This window comes from Drosophila serrata, unplaced genomic scaffold, assembly GCF_035046125.1.
Source record: "Drosophila serrata isolate PLE 108 unplaced genomic scaffold, ASM3504612v1 contig_249, whole genome shotgun sequence".
NCBI lineage: Eukaryota > Metazoa > Arthropoda > Insecta > Diptera > Drosophilidae > Drosophila > Drosophila serrata.
Genome location: NW_028257147.1, coordinates 4253485 through 4269549, shown reverse-complemented (window position 1 = coordinate 4269549; position 16065 = coordinate 4253485). Strand labels below are relative to the sequence as shown.

The 16065-nt window shown below is 40.9% G+C and overlaps 7 protein-coding genes across 10 annotated transcripts; 4 read left to right on the top strand and 3 right to left on the bottom strand.

Moving 5' to 3' along the window:
- The first annotated feature begins 411 nt into the window (after positions 1-411).
- pkaap (A-kinase anchoring protein pkaap) lies at positions 412-3242 on the top strand. Its single transcript, XM_086832725.1, has 4 exons — positions 412-630; positions 718-936; positions 1094-2182; positions 2252-3242. The coding sequence occupies exons 1-4, from the start codon at positions 603-605 to the stop codon at positions 2770-2772; spliced, it is 1857 nt and encodes a 618-aa protein (XP_086688851.1). The 5' UTR covers positions 412-602; the 3' UTR covers positions 2773-3242.
- LOC110181198 (uncharacterized) lies at positions 2766-6784 on the bottom strand. Its single transcript, XM_020948878.2, has 2 exons — positions 4568-6784; positions 2766-4465 (listed from the first exon to the last, which is right to left on the bottom strand). The coding sequence occupies exons 1-2, from the start codon at positions 4576-4578 to the stop codon at positions 3856-3858; spliced, it is 621 nt and encodes a 206-aa protein (XP_020804537.1). The 5' UTR covers positions 4579-6784; the 3' UTR covers positions 2766-3855.
- On the top strand, positions 5852-7487 carry Cyp303a1 (Probable cytochrome P450 303a1). Its single transcript, XM_020948861.2, has one exon. It carries the CDS (start codon positions 5852-5854, stop codon positions 7376-7378), a length of 1527 nt encoding a protein of 508 aa, XP_020804520.2. The 3' UTR covers positions 7379-7487.
- A 3-nt stretch (positions 7488-7490) lies between these two features.
- Positions 7491-12602, bottom strand: heix (UbiA prenyltransferase domain-containing heix). 3 transcript variants are annotated; one of them, XM_020948869.2, is made up of 3 exons: positions 11644-12602; positions 11324-11565; positions 7491-9554 (listed from the first exon to the last, which is right to left on the bottom strand). In XM_020948869.2, the coding sequence occupies exons 1-3, from the start codon at positions 11819-11821 to the stop codon at positions 8916-8918; spliced, it is 1059 nt and encodes a 352-aa protein (XP_020804528.1). In that variant the 5' UTR covers positions 11822-12602; the 3' UTR covers positions 7491-8915. The 3 variants fall into 3 exon arrangements, with proteins under 3 accessions (XP_020804528.1, XP_020804525.2, XP_020804526.2); XM_020948867.2 differs by having other exon boundaries at positions 7979-8057; positions 8897-9554; positions 11324-12602; XM_020948866.2 differs by having other exon boundaries at positions 11324-12602.
- IFT20 (intraflagellar transport 20) lies at positions 9506-10677 on the top strand. Its single transcript, XM_086832727.1, has one exon. The coding sequence runs from the start codon at positions 10228-10230 to the stop codon at positions 10618-10620; it is 393 nt and encodes a 130-aa protein (XP_086688853.1). The 5' UTR covers positions 9506-10227; the 3' UTR covers positions 10621-10677.
- Positions 12603-12639: 37 nt separating the features above from the next.
- Positions 12640-14135, top strand: LOC110181199 (uncharacterized). The gene is made up of 2 exons (XM_020948880.2): positions 12640-12874; positions 12929-14135. The coding sequence occupies exons 1-2, from the start codon at positions 12743-12745 to the stop codon at positions 14042-14044; spliced, it is 1248 nt and encodes a 415-aa protein (XP_020804539.1). The 5' UTR covers positions 12640-12742; the 3' UTR covers positions 14045-14135.
- Positions 14136-14192: 57 nt separating this feature from the next.
- GMF (Glia maturation factor) lies at positions 14193-15695 on the bottom strand. Of its 2 annotated transcripts, XR_002319493.2 has the most exons (5): positions 15484-15687; positions 15206-15299; positions 14873-15063; positions 14393-14769; positions 14193-14338 (listed from the first exon to the last, which is right to left on the bottom strand). XR_002319493.2 is itself a non-coding variant. In XM_020948877.2 (4 exons), the coding sequence occupies exons 1-4, from the start codon at positions 15484-15486 to the stop codon at positions 14641-14643; spliced, it is 417 nt and encodes a 138-aa protein (XP_020804536.1). In that variant the 5' UTR covers positions 15487-15695; the 3' UTR covers positions 14193-14640. The 2 variants fall into 2 exon arrangements, 1 of the variants encoding a protein (XP_020804536.1); XM_020948877.2 differs by having other exon boundaries at positions 14193-14769; positions 15484-15695.
- Between the last annotated feature and the right edge of the window lie 370 nt (positions 15696-16065).

Below are 16065 nucleotides of genomic sequence, written 5' to 3'. Positions count from 1 at the left end.
CTGTCGAATATTTAAAAAAAATTATCGCCATTTTTGGAAGATCTGTTAATGTATTTTACTTCCTACATGGGAATTCTACATGTATCTGTAAATGTGTAAAGGTAAAATGTTAAATAACAGCTTCGAAATTCTGAGTGATCAAACCAATATAAAAAATACCAAAAAAAAATATTGATATATTGGTATTTTTAATAATTTTCGTTAAGCCACAACTACCCGATACCCGACACCCGACAGCACCGAGAGAGAGAGAGAGAGTTACAGCCACCCTACTGCACCCGAGAGAGACAAGAGCGGATGTGTAATGCATTTTATATCTTACATGAGAATTCGACTCCAAAAATGAGAATTCGACCCCATGTATCTGTAAACGTGTAAAATTGCCATCTAGATGTGTACGATGTAAAAGTTAATTAACAGAAACTTTTTCAAAACATCGATATCAACAAAATATCACCGATAAATACTTTTTTTCATAATATTTTGGAAAATCGTCGCAATATCCGAATTAAGTGAATAATTACTGGGATTTAACGCAAACTGAGACACAATTGATAGCGCAAGGGATTTTTGGGAGCCAGCCAAAGCCATAGAATGTAAAGATGCTAAAGTACATAAAGAGGCAAGCCAGTAAGTTGGAAGTTTTCACAACTTTCCCCCCTCCCCCTTGTGGTGACACCAATTTCAAGTTTGTTTTCTTTTTGTTAAATTTTTTAGGCCGCCGTCGCAGCAGCCAAGATGCCACGGATGGCCCCGCCGCGCCCACCGCAAGCGATGATGTGGATGGGACCGACAGTGCCGTGGCGCAAAAACGTCACTCGCTGCGCTCCACAACCAGTTTCTGTGATGAGGTGTTCCTCGAGGTGGACGAGGAGGGTGGCGTCGGCGTGGGAGGAGGAGCCCTTTCCGATGGCATCAGTCTGTGTAGCAACGATGGTAATTACCGTCCCGTACAATTGTTTATCACGTTCGCACCTTAATGTTTGCTACTCAGGGTGGGAATGTCATTACATTTGGCAAAGTCAGATCCTGGAGATAACTGGAATTAGGTGTACAAATACTTATTAATTTCAATACCCATTCTCTTTTTTAGACATTTTTAGCTACCACTCGCGTTTGTCGATGAACCTCGCCTCCATTGTCAGCGATCCCAACTGCCTGAGCTATTTTGTGCAGTATTTGGACACTCGACAGGCACTGCCTTTGATCAAATTCTACCTGGACATTGAGAACTTCAAGCGGGCGGCGGCGCTTACACAAGAAACTGAGCAAACGGAGGTAGAAGATGAGGACAACTCACCGCCGCCTGCTACTGATTCAACTTCCTCGCTGAACAACAACAACAAAAGTGACAACGATGTACCTGAACTGAAAACGCTGTGCGATCTGTCAATGCGAAAACCCCTGACAGACGATGAGAAGAGCCAGATTTATGCCGAAACCAACAAGCAGATAATTAACAGACAAAAGTCTGGATCGGGACCAGCATCGCTGCCGAATATCTCCGAACTTTCGAGGGCCAGCATCAGCGATGCCATAGCCATCTACCAAAAGTATCTGATAGTTAATGCCAGTCTGCAGGTGGAGCTGCCAATTGTCATACTGGCCCACATATCGTTACTCCTGTGCGGACGAAACAAAGCCGAGTGTAGTAAACCCATCCCAGCCAGTTGCTTTGACGAGGCCAGGGAGTTTGTGTTGGAGCAATTGGAACGCGATCATGTCCTGGGATTCCTGCAGAGCGGCTACTATTCCACATACTGTTTGGAGTTGGTCGAAGGTGGTTCTATAAACATCTATGATGTGTTGTACAGCGAATTGGCTTTATTTTACTTCACCGAGTACCTGGAGCAGCGTCAGGAGCGCGAATGCCTCGAGTTCTGGATTACGGGCATTAATTTTCGTAAAAGTTTTGCTCCCGGAGAAGATGATGAGGCGGCACAAACCGATGCCATGATAATATATGATAGATACTTTTCGCTGCAATCGGATTGTCGCCTGTGGATGTCACAGAAGCTGCGATTGAGAGTGGAACAGGCCATCTGTGCTCCTGGCGAGCAGTGGCAAGCCTTTGACTTGGCTTTATTGGTTACGGCCAAGTATCTGGAGCAAAAGTACTTTGCCGATTTCCTAAGATCCCACATCTTTGATAACTATGTCAATGAACTGAAGATAAAAAGAGGTGGGTTCTAAATGTTGTATATTACTTTTTAAAGGGTTTAATTACCATTTAATGTCTTTATTTTTACAGATAACTCTGCCTCCTCTCACTCGAATCTCCTTCAACACAAACCAAGCCTGCGAAGAACTGGCAAAACAACCAATATTCAGCGGCATCGGAAGGCCTTATCCATGTCGGATTGCACGCACATCTCGCAACACAACACACTGCTGGCTTCCATGGACACACTGCCGTCGAAGGCGACGATAAATCAACAACAGTCGGGAAATCTCAATATCGATGCCCGGCAGCTGACGAATCCGCAACTCCTGTGGCAGCGTCCCTTTGTGGGTACGCTGAAATTTGGCTTTGTTAACTCCTTGGGCCGCTACGAGCGAGACTTTGAGGCTGTGGATGCAGTGGCTCTCAAGTCGCAGCCATGGTCACTGAGTGTCAGCGGTAGCAAAATCAAAAATGCTATGCGAAAGCTGGTGAATCTCCCGGAGGATAATGTGCAGGAAGAGATTGCTTGGCAGGTGGCCGAAATGATTGTCAAGGATGTAACGAGCGTCACGCTTAGTGGAAAAACTTCACCGCCTCCATTGGCCTAAGGTGTGTTTTACAGGAATTTTAGTTCTCATTTAATTCTCCCTTGTTTTGTATTTATTATTTTTATGCTCAAATCAAAACAAGAATCTCCCCCGAGAAGTGCACAAATTTGATGTCGCAACAGGAGCTCTCTAACTCTACTCTCTCTTATGTACAAACTATGTTGAACAAACAGAATCCAATTATTTAACATATTAACTTATTTTCATTAATTTTGTGAGCTTTGAAAGCCGCACAATTACCATGACTATTGCTCGCTCATTTGTTATTTTATGCAACAAAATCAATCTAAAACTCAAATATATATACTATATAGAGGACGAAGCTTTTGAGTCTTTTTTACTTCATTCCGTTTTTATTATGATATAAATAATCATTTGTAATATATATATGAAAAGAATGTATATGAATATTTTTGCATACTACAAAATGGAAAATTTATTGTTAATAATAACATTTTTCTATAATCAAACTCTGTGATGAATATTTCTTTATTACTTGGTTATTTAAAGGGGTCATAGGTAAAATATAGTTAATTGCACGAATTTTATAAATTAATTGCATAGAATACATTAAAATTCCCATTTCTTAGCTGATATCTTAATGTATATATGCGGGTACTTAAGAAATTGCACTACTGTGTACATTTTTAAATAGATTTGAACTTGATTTGGCAATTTGAAGTCAACAGACTGATTTCCAATTTTGTTAACCTGATAAAAACTAGCATGGAAAGCTTTCCGAATTAAAATTAATGAATTTTTGGCGTAGTTATAAGTTAGTTAGCTATGAGGAATATAAATATTTTAATTTTAAGCTTAACCTATGATCGATTTCCGATTTGATCCCATAATTTGATAAACTTCGGCTTTCCTAAGTTAATTTAATTTCTTGTTTTTTCAAAACGGGAATTTTTTATCAAGTTTTTGTTTTAATTTTACATGTTTCTGTTGAAAAAGAAAAATGTAAATAACGTATACGCAACGTATACGTCCTCTTGTGAAAAAATCACCAAAAAATGTTTACACTTCCTCACTTTCACTCTCTCTCCTTAAAATTTATTGAAGCCAAACTTATATATCTACTCAATCTACTTCCTCGACGGGAACCTGACCCGTTTCACTAAACCATCGCAGAATCCTCAACATCGTTTTGGCGGAATATAGGCAAAATGGATACTCATTAAAACACAGCTCCGTGGAACCCCTCAAAGCCAATCCGCGACTAAACGCTCGTCCAATCTTTATAGGAGCCATCTCGATCGAAGATTCCAGATAATCCATTAGCAGTTCCGCTTCGGGAACTTTGGCTTCCGCTCCAGACATAAGTTGGCAGATCAGGGATTGGAGGCACTCGAAGGGATCTCGCGAGAGAATTCGTTTCCAATCAATGGCTGGTGGCGGAGGTCTCTGAACTCTGCCATTTGATACTCTGCCTCCTCCTCCTCCTGAATCCTGCGTTCTTCGCACCCAACCCAGATCATGACCTTGGCTGGAGGTAGCCTCTCTTCTAGATCGAAATAAATTCAATGAGGCACTGGCCTGTTGTATCGGTGCAATGGCCATTTGTATAGGTTGAGCAGCCATTCCAGCCAGTTGGGTTATACCGCGAATGGGTCGAATCTTCACCCAGTCCTGGGCCAGCAGATGCATCATGTACATGGCCCCAAGGCCGGTGGCCGCCAAAAGTATCACTCTGCGAAAGGAGAAGGTATTAAATTCAAATTAAATTTTAATTCCCATAATTATTACTTGGTTTATTATTAACCAGATGGGGAGGAGATCCTTGTCAGCTTACCTGAAACCCATCCTTGGTGAGCTTTGCTTTCCTTATCCTGTCACGTCTTTACAGCTCGAGTGCCAGCCTTGAAATGGGCAATCCGCGCGAATGGTGTTCATGTTAAAGCGCCAAATAGGATGCCAAAATCGATGGCCAGCTCCAGCTTTGATCGCCTGAAAAGAAAACCCCAAACCCCAACCCCACCAAAAATCCACACAGAAACCGGAACCAGCGGAGTTATCATCAAAACAAAGTCCATCCCACCGCTTTCCGCAATAGCAATGGCGATGACATAATAGAGACTCCAACCAGTCGACTTGTCCAGGCAGCTCCTCCATCTCCTCCTCCTCCTACGGCTCCTTCTCTCCACAATATATACATCTCCATTTCTTTTCCCTTTCATTTGGAGCAAACGGGTTTTTCTATTTGCGTTTTCGCGGTTAGTTTCTTAACGCAACAAGTTTTCCTTGACTTTGGTGGTTCGGTGGTGACTTGGCTTGGTGTTGTCCATGACCATTAAAAATGGCAAGCTAGCGGCGATTAATCGTCGAAGGAAAATTGCAGTTCAACTGTTCGCCAGGCAGTGGGTCAGACGGGTGAAGATTTGGGTCTTTTGTGGCTTAAATGGGGGAAATGGTTTAAGTTGCAGTAGCATTTTCCAAACAGGAGAAAATATATAATACATGGGCTCTTTATGGGTGGCTTTTCCGTTTGGTCTTAGATTATATATTGCTGAGTAAATCCATAAATGGCAATGTAATTATCTATTATAATATATAATAAAATACTTTATAGAATTGTTGGGAAAAATTAAATGTTTTATCATCACTTGACTTTGAAAAATACTTATTAAATTTATAATTAGTTAATATTTTTCATTAGTTAAATGGATTTAAAAGGAAATCATAACTTTACTGAAAAGAATACCAAGTTAAATCAGCATTAACACTATATTTTTGTTACAATTTGCATGTCTTAAAAAATTCCCATTATCTCTATTTAATTTATCAATTTCCATTAAACTCCCAAATCTTGTGGAAAACTTTAACCGCCTCAAAAGCCAAACTTCAACAAGTGTAAAAGCTTTTCTTCCCCGATGGAGATCTATAAAACCCTGGGCCAACCAACCGAGCGGATTCAGTCGTTTTGGGTGAACGTCAGGTGCGGGATCTGGGCTCTGGACTGGACTGGATAACCAGGAAACTGTGGATAACTAACCAACTTCAAACCGCATCTCTTGAGATTATATAACCCACTGGATGGGGAAAAGTGAAAGCAGAAGGAAAGAAAGATAAAAGAAACATGTTTTATGCGGTCATCTGGATTTTCTGCGCCACTCTTTTTGCCATTTTATTTGGAGGAGTGCGAAAGCCCAAGAGATTTCCGCCAGGACCTCGTTGGTATCCCATAGTGGGTAGTGCCTTGCATGTATCCCAACTGAGATGTCGCCTGGGTATGTTCTGCAAGGTGATTGATGTCTTTGCCAAGCAATATGTTAATCCTTATGGCTTCTTTGGCCTAAAGATTGGCAAGGACAAGGTGGTGATAGCCTATACTAATGATGCCATTAGTGAAATGATGACCAATGAGGATATAGATGGCAGACCCGATGGAATCTTTTATCGTTTGAGAACCTTCAATTCCCGATTGGGTGTCCTTCTAACCGATGGTGAGATGTGGGTGGAGCAGCGGCGATTTATCCTGCGCCATTTGAAGAATTTTGGGTTTGCCAGAAGCGGCATGATGGATATTGTACACAATGAAGCCACTTGCCTGCTGCAGGACCTCAAGGATAAAGTGGCTAAAGCTGGCGGAAAGCAGGCCCGTATTGAGATGCACGATTTAACGAGTGTTTATGTCCTGAATACCCTCTGGTGCATGCTGAGTGGCAGGAGATATGAGCCCGGTTCTCCAGAGATCACGGAACTCCTGGAGACATTCTTCGAACTCTTCAAGAACATCGATATGGTGGGTGCTTTGTTCAGTCACTTTCCACTGCTGCGATTCATTGCCCCGGATTACTCGGGCTACAATGGTTTTGTGGAGAGCCATCGATCCTTGTACTCCTTTATGAGCAAGGAGATTGAGCTGCATCGCTTGACCTACAAGAACTATGATGAACCCAGGGATCTAATGGACTCCTATCTGCGTGCCCAGGAGGAGGCGGGTAGCGATGATCCCAAGGGTATGTTTAGTGATGAGAGTTTGTTGGCCATTTGCTTGGATATGTTTCTGGCCGGTTCGGAGACCACCAACAAAAGCTTAGGATTCTGTTTTATGCATTTGGTCCTGCAACCTGAGATCCAGGAGCGAGCTTACCAGGAAATCAAGGAAGTTGTAGGGCTGGAAAGGATACCCGAGTGGTCCAGGGATCGCACAAAGTTGCCCTACTGCGAGGCCATCACCTTGGAGGCAGTCAGGATGTTTATGCTCCACACTTTCGGCATTCCACATCGAGCTGTGTGCGATACCCGCTTGTCGGGCTATGAAATTCCCAAGGATACCATGGTGATTGCCTGTTTCCGGGGCATGCTGATCAATCCCGTGGACTTTCCAGAACCAGAGGCATTTAATCCCGAGAGATTCCTCTTCGATGGACACTTGAAACTGCCAGAGGCTTTCAATCCCTTTGGCTTTGGACGCCATCGTTGCATGGGTGACCTGCTGGGCAGGCAGAATCTGTTTATGTTCACAACCACCGTGCTGCAGAACTTCAAGCTGGTGGCCATTCCTGGCCAGATGCCGGAGGAGATACCACTGGAGGGAGCCACAGCAGCTGTAAAGCCATACGACATCATGTTGGTAGCTAGGGGAGAGCGGGAAATTTAGAGATAAATTTTGATAAATGTAAAACTCATTTTACCTGGTTATTGGTTAAGGCACGTTCCATGTTCTTCCACTTCAATAAAATATACATCCAGTATATATTACACACTTCATATTTTTTATATTCTCTAGTTAAACATTTAATTATCAATATCATTATAATTATTATTGTTGTGGTTGATTTGTAGTCTACAAAGTTGTCACTTAGTTTCATTCGGTTGCTCCTCAGCGATTTCAACAAAAAGCATTTTCTTTTTTGGGCTAAGCAAACTCAGCACTAAATCGTACAAATATATATATATATGTATATATCAAATATGTTGAATGAATGAGCCGATGGATTTGATTAGCTTAGACAATATACATAAAAAAACCTAGCGTACAAATAAAAGTATTGCCACACAAAAATGTTTCAGTAACAAAATGAATTATTGAATGCGAATGGGTTGGCTTGCTTCTCCTATTTCCTCTTCTAATTTTTGTTATTTAAAGCTATTTGTTTATATTCATACGGTATTGTTAATGGAAAACAATTGTTGCTCCTCAGCTTTGACATCCCTACGTATATAATAATTCGCCTTAAAAATTTCAATTTGCATTTCGTTTTGTTTCTTGATGTTTCGCTTTGATATATTCTCACTCTTGAGCCTGCCGCTAGACACACTGGGCTTATGTATATGATCTAGATGTGTATATAAATATATATGCATATGATCGTGTATATAATATATATATATATGTATGTAAAAATCTAACAATTGTCACACAAAAAGCAAGCCAGCTAAGCATTGCCAAAAAACTATCAACTTAGCTGCATTTCCAAGCACTTTTATCATTTTGTAAAGTAAATCTGCATTTTGATTAGCGAAAACTTAAGTATCTCTGCTGCATATGTGTATATGGTTTATATTTCAGAATAATATAAAAAACTGTGTCCGCATTAGCTATTACCGATTACACTGCTCTTTTTGCACATAACTTTGCTTGGTCCGTAATATTCCCAACGCGCGAGCGGAAGAGTATGATTATTAATTACAATTACATTGAGTCGTCGGTGAACGGTTAAGATTAGAGATTGTGACGATGTGAAATAAATAAAAACGAGTGGTTTTTTAGTGGGTCTTTTTTGTAGAAGAGGTAGGAAGTTCATGGACAATGCAAAGATATTCTGTAACAAACAAACTGCAGGCTCAATTTAGAATAATATTCTAATATTAGAACCCACAGTTTCTTGATTGCAAAGCATCTTTCATATATCATCCATAGAGTCCGCGTCAAATGTATCGACCCACCCAAGGATTAGAATATATATATAGGGCTAGGATATGTTCAGTTCAAAAGTTTAGACACTAACGAGCGACTATCAAGCATTTCACATTTTTGTGCAACATCAAAAACTCTGGGAAAATTGACAGCTTCCGCACTACAGACATCGATTGACTAATAACTAATGAAATTCCCTAAAAAACTTGTTGCACCAGTTTCCCTCTATTCCTTTTTTCTGATCTATATATTATTCACCATATGCTCTCATCCCGGCTCAATGCTTCCGGAATCCAAAGGTTGGCAACTGCTGGGCACAGCAACAGGCCACGATGTACAGGATGCCGAAGAAGAAGTTCAGCTTGGCCGTTTGCCGCGGCACCAGATGCATCGTCTGCTCGTTCCGGAAACGCTTCTCAATCTGAAAGGCTTGCGGCAGGGTCACCAGTGGCAGCAGGAACCACAGCGAGTACTTTAGCCCAAAGATAAAGAACAGCGAATAGGGGGCAAAGAGGAGCATAGCGTACAGTACATGCGAGGCAGTGCGTCCTATTAATATTGCCAATGTGACGATGCCAGCCCGACGATCATTATCCGCATCTCTGGTATTGTTACTATGCAGAATCGCCTCCGTGTTGAGGGCCAATGGAATGGCATAGCCCATTGTCGTCCAGTCCAAGTGACCCGTTTGGGACATAAACGCGAATAGCACTGAGATGGGTCCAAACAGTATCAGTATCACCAGATCACCCAAGGCGATATACTTGAAACCAATGCCGCCTGTGTACAGGAAGCTCGACGATAATCCGCCAAAGTAAATCAGCGCCAAATGCTCCATTTTCGCTGGACTGAGCACCGCCAGCAGAACGAATCCACCGCAGCCGGCCATGTAGAGAATGGCACCCAGCGAAACCACCTAAAAATATATTAATAATCATATTAAAATTTATAATGGTGTTAAACAACCGAATTAATTGTCTCTCACTTAACTCTACAATGCCCGGAGTGCAGATATTTGGGATGTATATAAATCGAAAATATATAAATAATATTGTCGCAATCATATTGAAAATATTATAATTTAAAGTATCGCAAAATATCGCCTTTAATGTATAATATTTATAAATATGCAAACATTAAGACAATAATTCGTAATGCATTATTTTTGGAGCGTTCTTTTATTTATTTATTTTCTAAACTAACTTATTGGTCTGATATTAATGGTTATTTAGTGCTGGTTTTTTAAATTCTTATTGCATTACTCATGTCCTTGATATTAATTAGTAGATTGATAATTATTAGAAGAACTTGCTACTACTCCACTTGTTTTTAAACCATAAAATCGTTTATGACTTTAGCACGATTTTCAGCCAAAACCAGAAGGAAGAGAATTTAATTTCTGGTGAAATTCATAATTCAATAAATTGGAAAAATAAAAAGGAAGGGTATTTAGGTACCCAATAACACCTAATTAAGGGTGAGTACCAAAGTTGTACTCAAACTTTAAGCCATTTCGTTGCCATTGACAACCAAAGCCTTACCCACAACAAATCTATTGAATTTTTCCCATTCAAATCGTTCACCTCACCATGGAGGAACTGCAAAAAGTTGGACTCTTTATAGATGATATCTACAGACTGCGTGTGGAGGATCCCAGCATTGCAAATGAAAAAAGTGAATTGCGACAGGAATGCTTGGAATACTCAAAGAATTTGCAATTGTTCAAGAAATTGGCCGCTGACTTTTATAAAATTTCGGAGACATTCGCAAAAGATGTTGATAAGGAGAAGCTTCGGGCTATTGGCACTCAGAATCAGTTGAAAACCATATCGAAACAGCGACAGGGTGAGCAGCAGGTCTATCAGAGTCAGATCTATGAGCAGACCGTGGAGTTGGAGCGCCTGAAGAGCGAACATCAGTATTTGCAGCGCATCGAGACGGAGCAATTGGAAATAATTAACAATTTCTTGGTTAATCAATAAATTATACATATGGAAATGTGTATCGAATGGAAATAAATCAAATAATAGAATGCTAAAGCTTTTCAACAAATTCTCCTTTTGTTCGGACACAATTGAAAAATGAAAATTAACGACGAAAAATAGTTTCGAACCGGTAGCTATTGATTCTATATTTATTTTGTGTATGCAAATTAAGACCTTTGAACGTGTGTTTTGTAAAAATCTTTAGAAATTGCTTGCTTGTAGATTCCAAACTGTATTATAGTACATTCCACACTATATTAAAAACTATTTTGAAATATCAACATTTTAAGTATCGAAAAACATTGCATTTAACTATACAATTTCGATATTATTATTCAGAATTGCATGTACATATAGTGTTTTTATACCCTTGAAAAATAGTCATAAAAAATTTAGTTCAATATGTTAAGCTCCTACCCTTCCCTGTTTAATGTAAAACCCTTTCAGGATAATATAATTTTTGTTATATATGTATATTAAGCTACGTTATGATAGATTACAAGTTTAGCTCTCTTATCCAATTGGAAACTACAAGGTTATACATAGAAACTCAGACTTTCAGAAGTTGTCTTTCTTTTTTGTTTAAATTTAAACTGTGCTAACAAAAAAAAAAAACCTCAGCTAACGTTTACTTCTGGGCATTGCAGGGTTAATCGAACAGCAATTAATAGCAGATCGCGTGGTTAAGCTGTTAGCTTACCTCATCCTTGGTGAGTATGTGATCCACTAGCGTACGATCGTCGGCCTTTTGCTTGTCAATGCCCTTGATGAAGTCGAAGTAGGTGTTGACCACATTGCCAGCACAGTGAACGGTGACCACGGTGAAGGCGGTGAGGAAGAAGGTGGCCAGCGAGAACTCCGCCGCCCATTGGGAGCGATAGGCCAGTGCGGATCCAAGGAGCGTTGGTACCAAGCTGGCGGATAACGACCAGGGACGCAAAGCTAGGAGATAGGTTTTCAGTTTCATAAAGGTGCCGGATGTGGGTGGATTTCCTGTTGGTCCTATGCCTGAACCTGCACCTGTTCCGATTTCCTGCCCTTTGCTCACTGCTCCTCCTCCGCTGCCGCCGCCTGCCTTTCCATTTGTAGTGGTGGGATTTCCGTTGGGCAACAGCTGGGAGGTGGTAGTGGTGGTGGTGGTGGGGTCCTCCTCCTCCTCGGTGCCGGCTCTCCTGGCCGTCGTCGTTGTTGTTGCCATTACAAGTTGCACGGTTCTACTGGCAGGCACTTCGCAGCGAAACTTATTCACCAACTTGCCGTGTGTGTGTTTGACCTTGTTCTCCAGACCACAGCGAATTGTTTACAAAAGCTTCAATATTAAATAGTGTTTTTTTCGGATGCCGGCACATACGCTGCTCTGCTCTGCTGCTGCCTGCTACTTCTGCTGCTCTGCTCTCTCGCACCTCCACCGTCTCCTCCTGGACGGTCTCCTGCTCTTTCCCCAGGTGCGCTCGTGTGTGCGTATGCTTTCGATAATCGCTAATATTGTATACACAGCATCTTGCCAGCGGGGGGATGCTGAGGGGGTTGTTGGTTATATAGGGAGGGCGCCTCGGCAGCTCCACAAAACCACGAAATTTCACCCGTGGAGTCCCAAGTTTCTCTCGCGTTCGCTCACTCTCACTGTCGACCCGCTCCGCTCGCTCTCTCCGTGCTACTTCCACGTTCGCGGGCAGCTTCTTCGATTCCGGCGCCTGCTTTGATTGATTGATTCCGCCGTAATGGGTATTTTATATGCGCCTATTTATTTTATTTTAGTTTAATCAAACAAATCAACTGTCACGTCAGCGCTAAACGAGAAAAGGTCATACCTTTTCCTAAGTAGTGCATTTCGCTGCTATCGTAGGTATTAGTGCAGCCCTGGTTTCAAGTTTATTTAAATACATATTCGTTAATATAAATAATTTCCATATATTTTAATTAACTATGAATACTCACCTCATTATTTTTTGGTAGATTTATTTAATAAACTTTTATTATCTCAATAGGAAGTATTATATTTATTATCGATAACACGATTGTGTATATTGGCGGGGCCCTGGTTGTAACAGCTGTTGAATAGATTGAAAACAAACAAATAAAACAAATATTTGTTGATTTGATTTTAATTGCATGAAAAATGGATTATAATATACATAAAATTTGTCGCGTTTGCTTGGAGGAGGTGAATCCCATTTCGGTGACTTCAATTTACAGCACAGACTTTGCTATGATGCCCTCGGTAATGCTGATGCAGTGTGCCAAAATACGAGTAAGTAAAAAACAAATACAATTATTTAAACTAATACTTATGAGTTATTTAAAGGTTTACAAAACCGATGGCCTGCCTTCGGTGATCTGCAACAATTGTATCTACCGGTTGGGTGTGGCATTCCACTTTAAACAGGAATGCGAAAACAGTGATATTCGACTGCGGCAGTATCTGGGCATCCTCGAGTCGTGGCGCCAGGACGCAGCCACGAACACGGATTTCGTGGAGAAGCCATCTATCATGCAGCGTGATAGCGATGAGGAGGAGCAGGTGGATACCAAAGTAAGCAAAAGACGGTCGCGCTATCAAAGGAAACCCCCGGAGGAGCATAAGAAAAGGGGACCAAAGCCAGTGGCTAAGATGCCGCACACCTGCTACGAGTGTCACAAGAGCTTCAAGTGCATCGCTCAGCTCACACAGCACATAAGGACCCATACGGGTGAGAAGCCCTATCAGTGCAGCTACTGCATCCAGAGATTCGCCCAGAAGTACAACCTTAAAGTGCACGAAAGGACTCATACGGGGGATAAGCCCTTTCAGTGTGAAATCTGCTCAAAACAGTTCTCTGCTTTGGGTAATTTCCAAGCGCATCAAAAGATCCATGTGGGGGTGCGGGATCAGATATGTTCGCTGTGTCAAAAGGGCTTCTATACCGCAGGAGATCTCTCCAAGCACATGCTTACCCATACGGGAATCAAGAACCATCACTGTGATGTTTGTGGCAAGGCATTCACGCGACGCAGAGACATGCGCTCCCACAAATTAAAGCTTCATCCGCTGGAGTCGAGTACGAATCATGATATAGTGGATGATGATGATGATGAGGCTATCGATACCGATCCTGTGGGTCTGGACACCCTGGATCATGCCCCCTTCAAGTGTCCCGATTGTGACAAGGCTTTCGATACGGCCGATAGCCTTAGTTTACACTTCCGCACTCATGCGGCGAACAACAATCTGCTGAATCTTCCACTGCCACCAGCACCGCCCATGTCGCATCACTACCATCATGATGCACTCCATCATCTGGGGCCGCCGAATCCAGCCACCCAGATGGGAATGGCTGCAATGGCTCATATGCTGGCACCACCGCCACCTCCACCGCCTACGCCCAGTGACGGACGTTACACAATGCTGCACCACACGGCGGCCCAAAGACTGCACTATTAAAGTATTATGGTTTTTTTAAATAATTATTTGTATAACTTATTTAGAGAAAAAGAGTTATTAAGAATTAAAAGAAATATAAATTAATATAAAATGAAAATGTTGTTTCTTGGTTTTATAAAATATATAAATAAGGTAATAGTCTCTCTGCTTTCTTAAGGTTTTTAATATTGAACACTTTTATTTTCTTTCGTCTATATATTTACGTTTAAAATGAAATATTTTTGTCATGTTTGCATCCTTTTATATATCTTTACAAATAAATACATGTATGTAGAAATTTGGCAAGCACAGCTTCTATAAAGATTATTACTTAAATGCAAGAACTAAAATCACTATTCGCACACTTACCGCATGCGTCGTAGTCTATATAAAATTGTCATTTTACGTTGTATATAAACATAGCTTGATTTGTGTTTTTGTGTGTGTAAAAATTGTCATATCTTGGTTTGTTTGGTATTGGTATGCATCGTTGGTATCGGCTTGATCCAGTTTGTGAATATGTCTATAAAAGCTCAAAAATCGAATCCATATCTCATAAAATATTGCTTTGAACAGAGAACAACGCTGTGGAATGATTGGATACCATCCCACTCCATTTACTTGAGCTTCTCCCTTAGCCATTCCTCGGTCAGTTCGTCCAGTTCGCGTATTTCGTAGACGCGGGTGAGATCCACTTCACGCTGTAGAGCGCTCTTCGTGCAGGCGTACATCATTTGCAGTTCAATCTGGAATTTAAAAAAAATAGATTAATATTCGTAAGACATTCTGTTTTACGGCTAGTCAGCTACCTTCGAGGTAGCCCTTTGCTGTCCAACTCTGCTTGCTTACCTGACTATCTCTCGGCGTGTAGAATATAAAACACATCGGATATGATATGCGCTGGTCATCGTGTACCATTTTGTACGTGTAAATTACGTATCGAGGCTGATGTCCAGGCAAAGTGTCCTGCAGCTCGTCCACCGATATGTCGTCAATGAACTCATCCAGCACCACCGACTGCTTCTCCCGGTCGACTTTCACTACAAAAAATTAATAGCAATACAAAAAACCAAAGTCATCAATCAGCGCTTAATTCGTTTAGGTGTTTGGACACGCTTAGAGAGCCAAGTTCCCTGGGGCTATGAGGCCCATCAGCCCGTAGCCATGGCAATGGAAACTTACAAATCAACGCTGCATTGTTTTTACTCTTGCTGAATCGGAACTTCTTCAACTCCTCCAGCACTTCGTTGCTAATGTCGCATATTTTGTTATCACCCTGCAGAACAAAAATACAGAAATAAATTTTAATTGATTAATGGTTCAGAAATCACCAAAGTTATCATAAAACCGCAATCAGCAAGCGAAAAGAAAAAACATAAACAAAAACACGCCCACACTCCTTCATTAGTCATGTTTTCATTTGTTGTAATTGATTTCCGACTTAGACCGCACTTTCTTACCATAGCTTTTTAGTTTTTTGGGGAATCGGGGAGTTCGCCTGCGGATTCTTTGGCAGTTGTCGTGGCGATTAAATATCACTTTTTGCGAGTAACCGTTAAAATATTTACGTTTAATTTTTGTTTTTGCTTCGCTGAAAATGTTTGACCGACCTGCAGTATGACCGTGTTTTGAACGCCAAAAAATACGTGAACGAGTAAAAGAATAAATGTACAAAACTATCGCCGATATATTATGCCGTATAGGGAACGACCACATAGTCGCCACTTACATTTTTTCATAATCCCTAATTATTCACTTATAAATTGTTCTCCTTTTAATTTAACAATCCAAAGTGTACGAATTCTTTATTATTATGTACGAATTATTTATTTTAGCGACCTCGAATTGGAAAAATTACGAATTATTTTTAAAGTTGAGTTGGAACGGAATCATTTTTTTATACTTTTGCAGAGTATTTTAATTTTAGTTTGACTAGTCGTAGTATATAAATCGTCGAAATGGGCCGGATCGGACGATATAGCTGCTATAGGAATAATCGGAACATTTTCAGAAAATAAATTATAACTTTTAAAGTTTTCAAC

What these genes read in the sequence shown, in the direction of transcription:
- pkaap (XM_086832725.1), top strand. Translation starts at nt 603, where the DNA reads ATGCTAAAGTACATAAAGAGGCAAGCCA. An exon ending in CAGTCTGTGTAGCAACGATG is followed by an intron (nt 937 to 1,093) that starts GTAATTACCGTC and finishes TCTCTTTTTTAG; the next exon opens with ACATTTTTAGCTACCACTCG. An exon ending in TGAACTGAAGATAAAAAGAG is followed by an intron (nt 2,183 to 2,251) that starts GTGGGTTCTAAA and finishes TTATTTTTACAG; the next exon opens with ATAACTCTGCCTCCTCTCAC.
- Cyp303a1 (XM_020948861.2), top strand. Translation starts at nt 5,852, where the DNA reads ATGTTTTATGCGGTCATCTGGATTTTCTGCGCCACTCTTTTTGCCATT.
- IFT20 (XM_086832727.1), top strand. Translation starts at nt 10,228, where the DNA reads ATGGAGGAACTGCAAAAAGTTGGACTCTTTATAGATGATATCTACAGA.
- heix (XM_020948866.2), bottom strand. Translation starts at nt 11,821, where the DNA reads ATGGCAACAACAACGACGACGGCCAGGAGAGCCGGCACCGAGGAGGAG. An exon ending in ACATACTCACCAAGGATGAG is followed by an intron (nt 9,555 to 11,323) that starts GTAAGCTAACAG and finishes ATATATTTTTAG; the next exon opens with GTGGTTTCGCTGGGTGCCAT.
- LOC110181199 (XM_020948880.2), top strand. Translation starts at nt 12,743, where the DNA reads ATGGATTATAATATACATAAAATTTGTCGCGTTTGCTTGGAGGAGGTG. An exon ending in TGCAGTGTGCCAAAATACGA is followed by an intron (nt 12,875 to 12,928) that starts GTAAGTAAAAAA and finishes AGTTATTTAAAG; the next exon opens with GTTTACAAAACCGATGGCCT.
- GMF (XM_020948877.2), bottom strand. An exon ending in AAACAATGCAGCGTTGATTT is followed by an intron (nt 15,064 to 15,205) that starts GTAAGTTTCCAT and finishes AATTTTTTGTAG; the next exon opens with TGAAAGTCGACCGGGAGAAG. An exon ending in ACACGCCGAGAGATAGTCAG is followed by an intron (nt 14,770 to 14,872) that starts GTAAGCAAGCAG and finishes TTTAAATTCCAG; the next exon opens with ATTGAACTGCAAATGATGTA.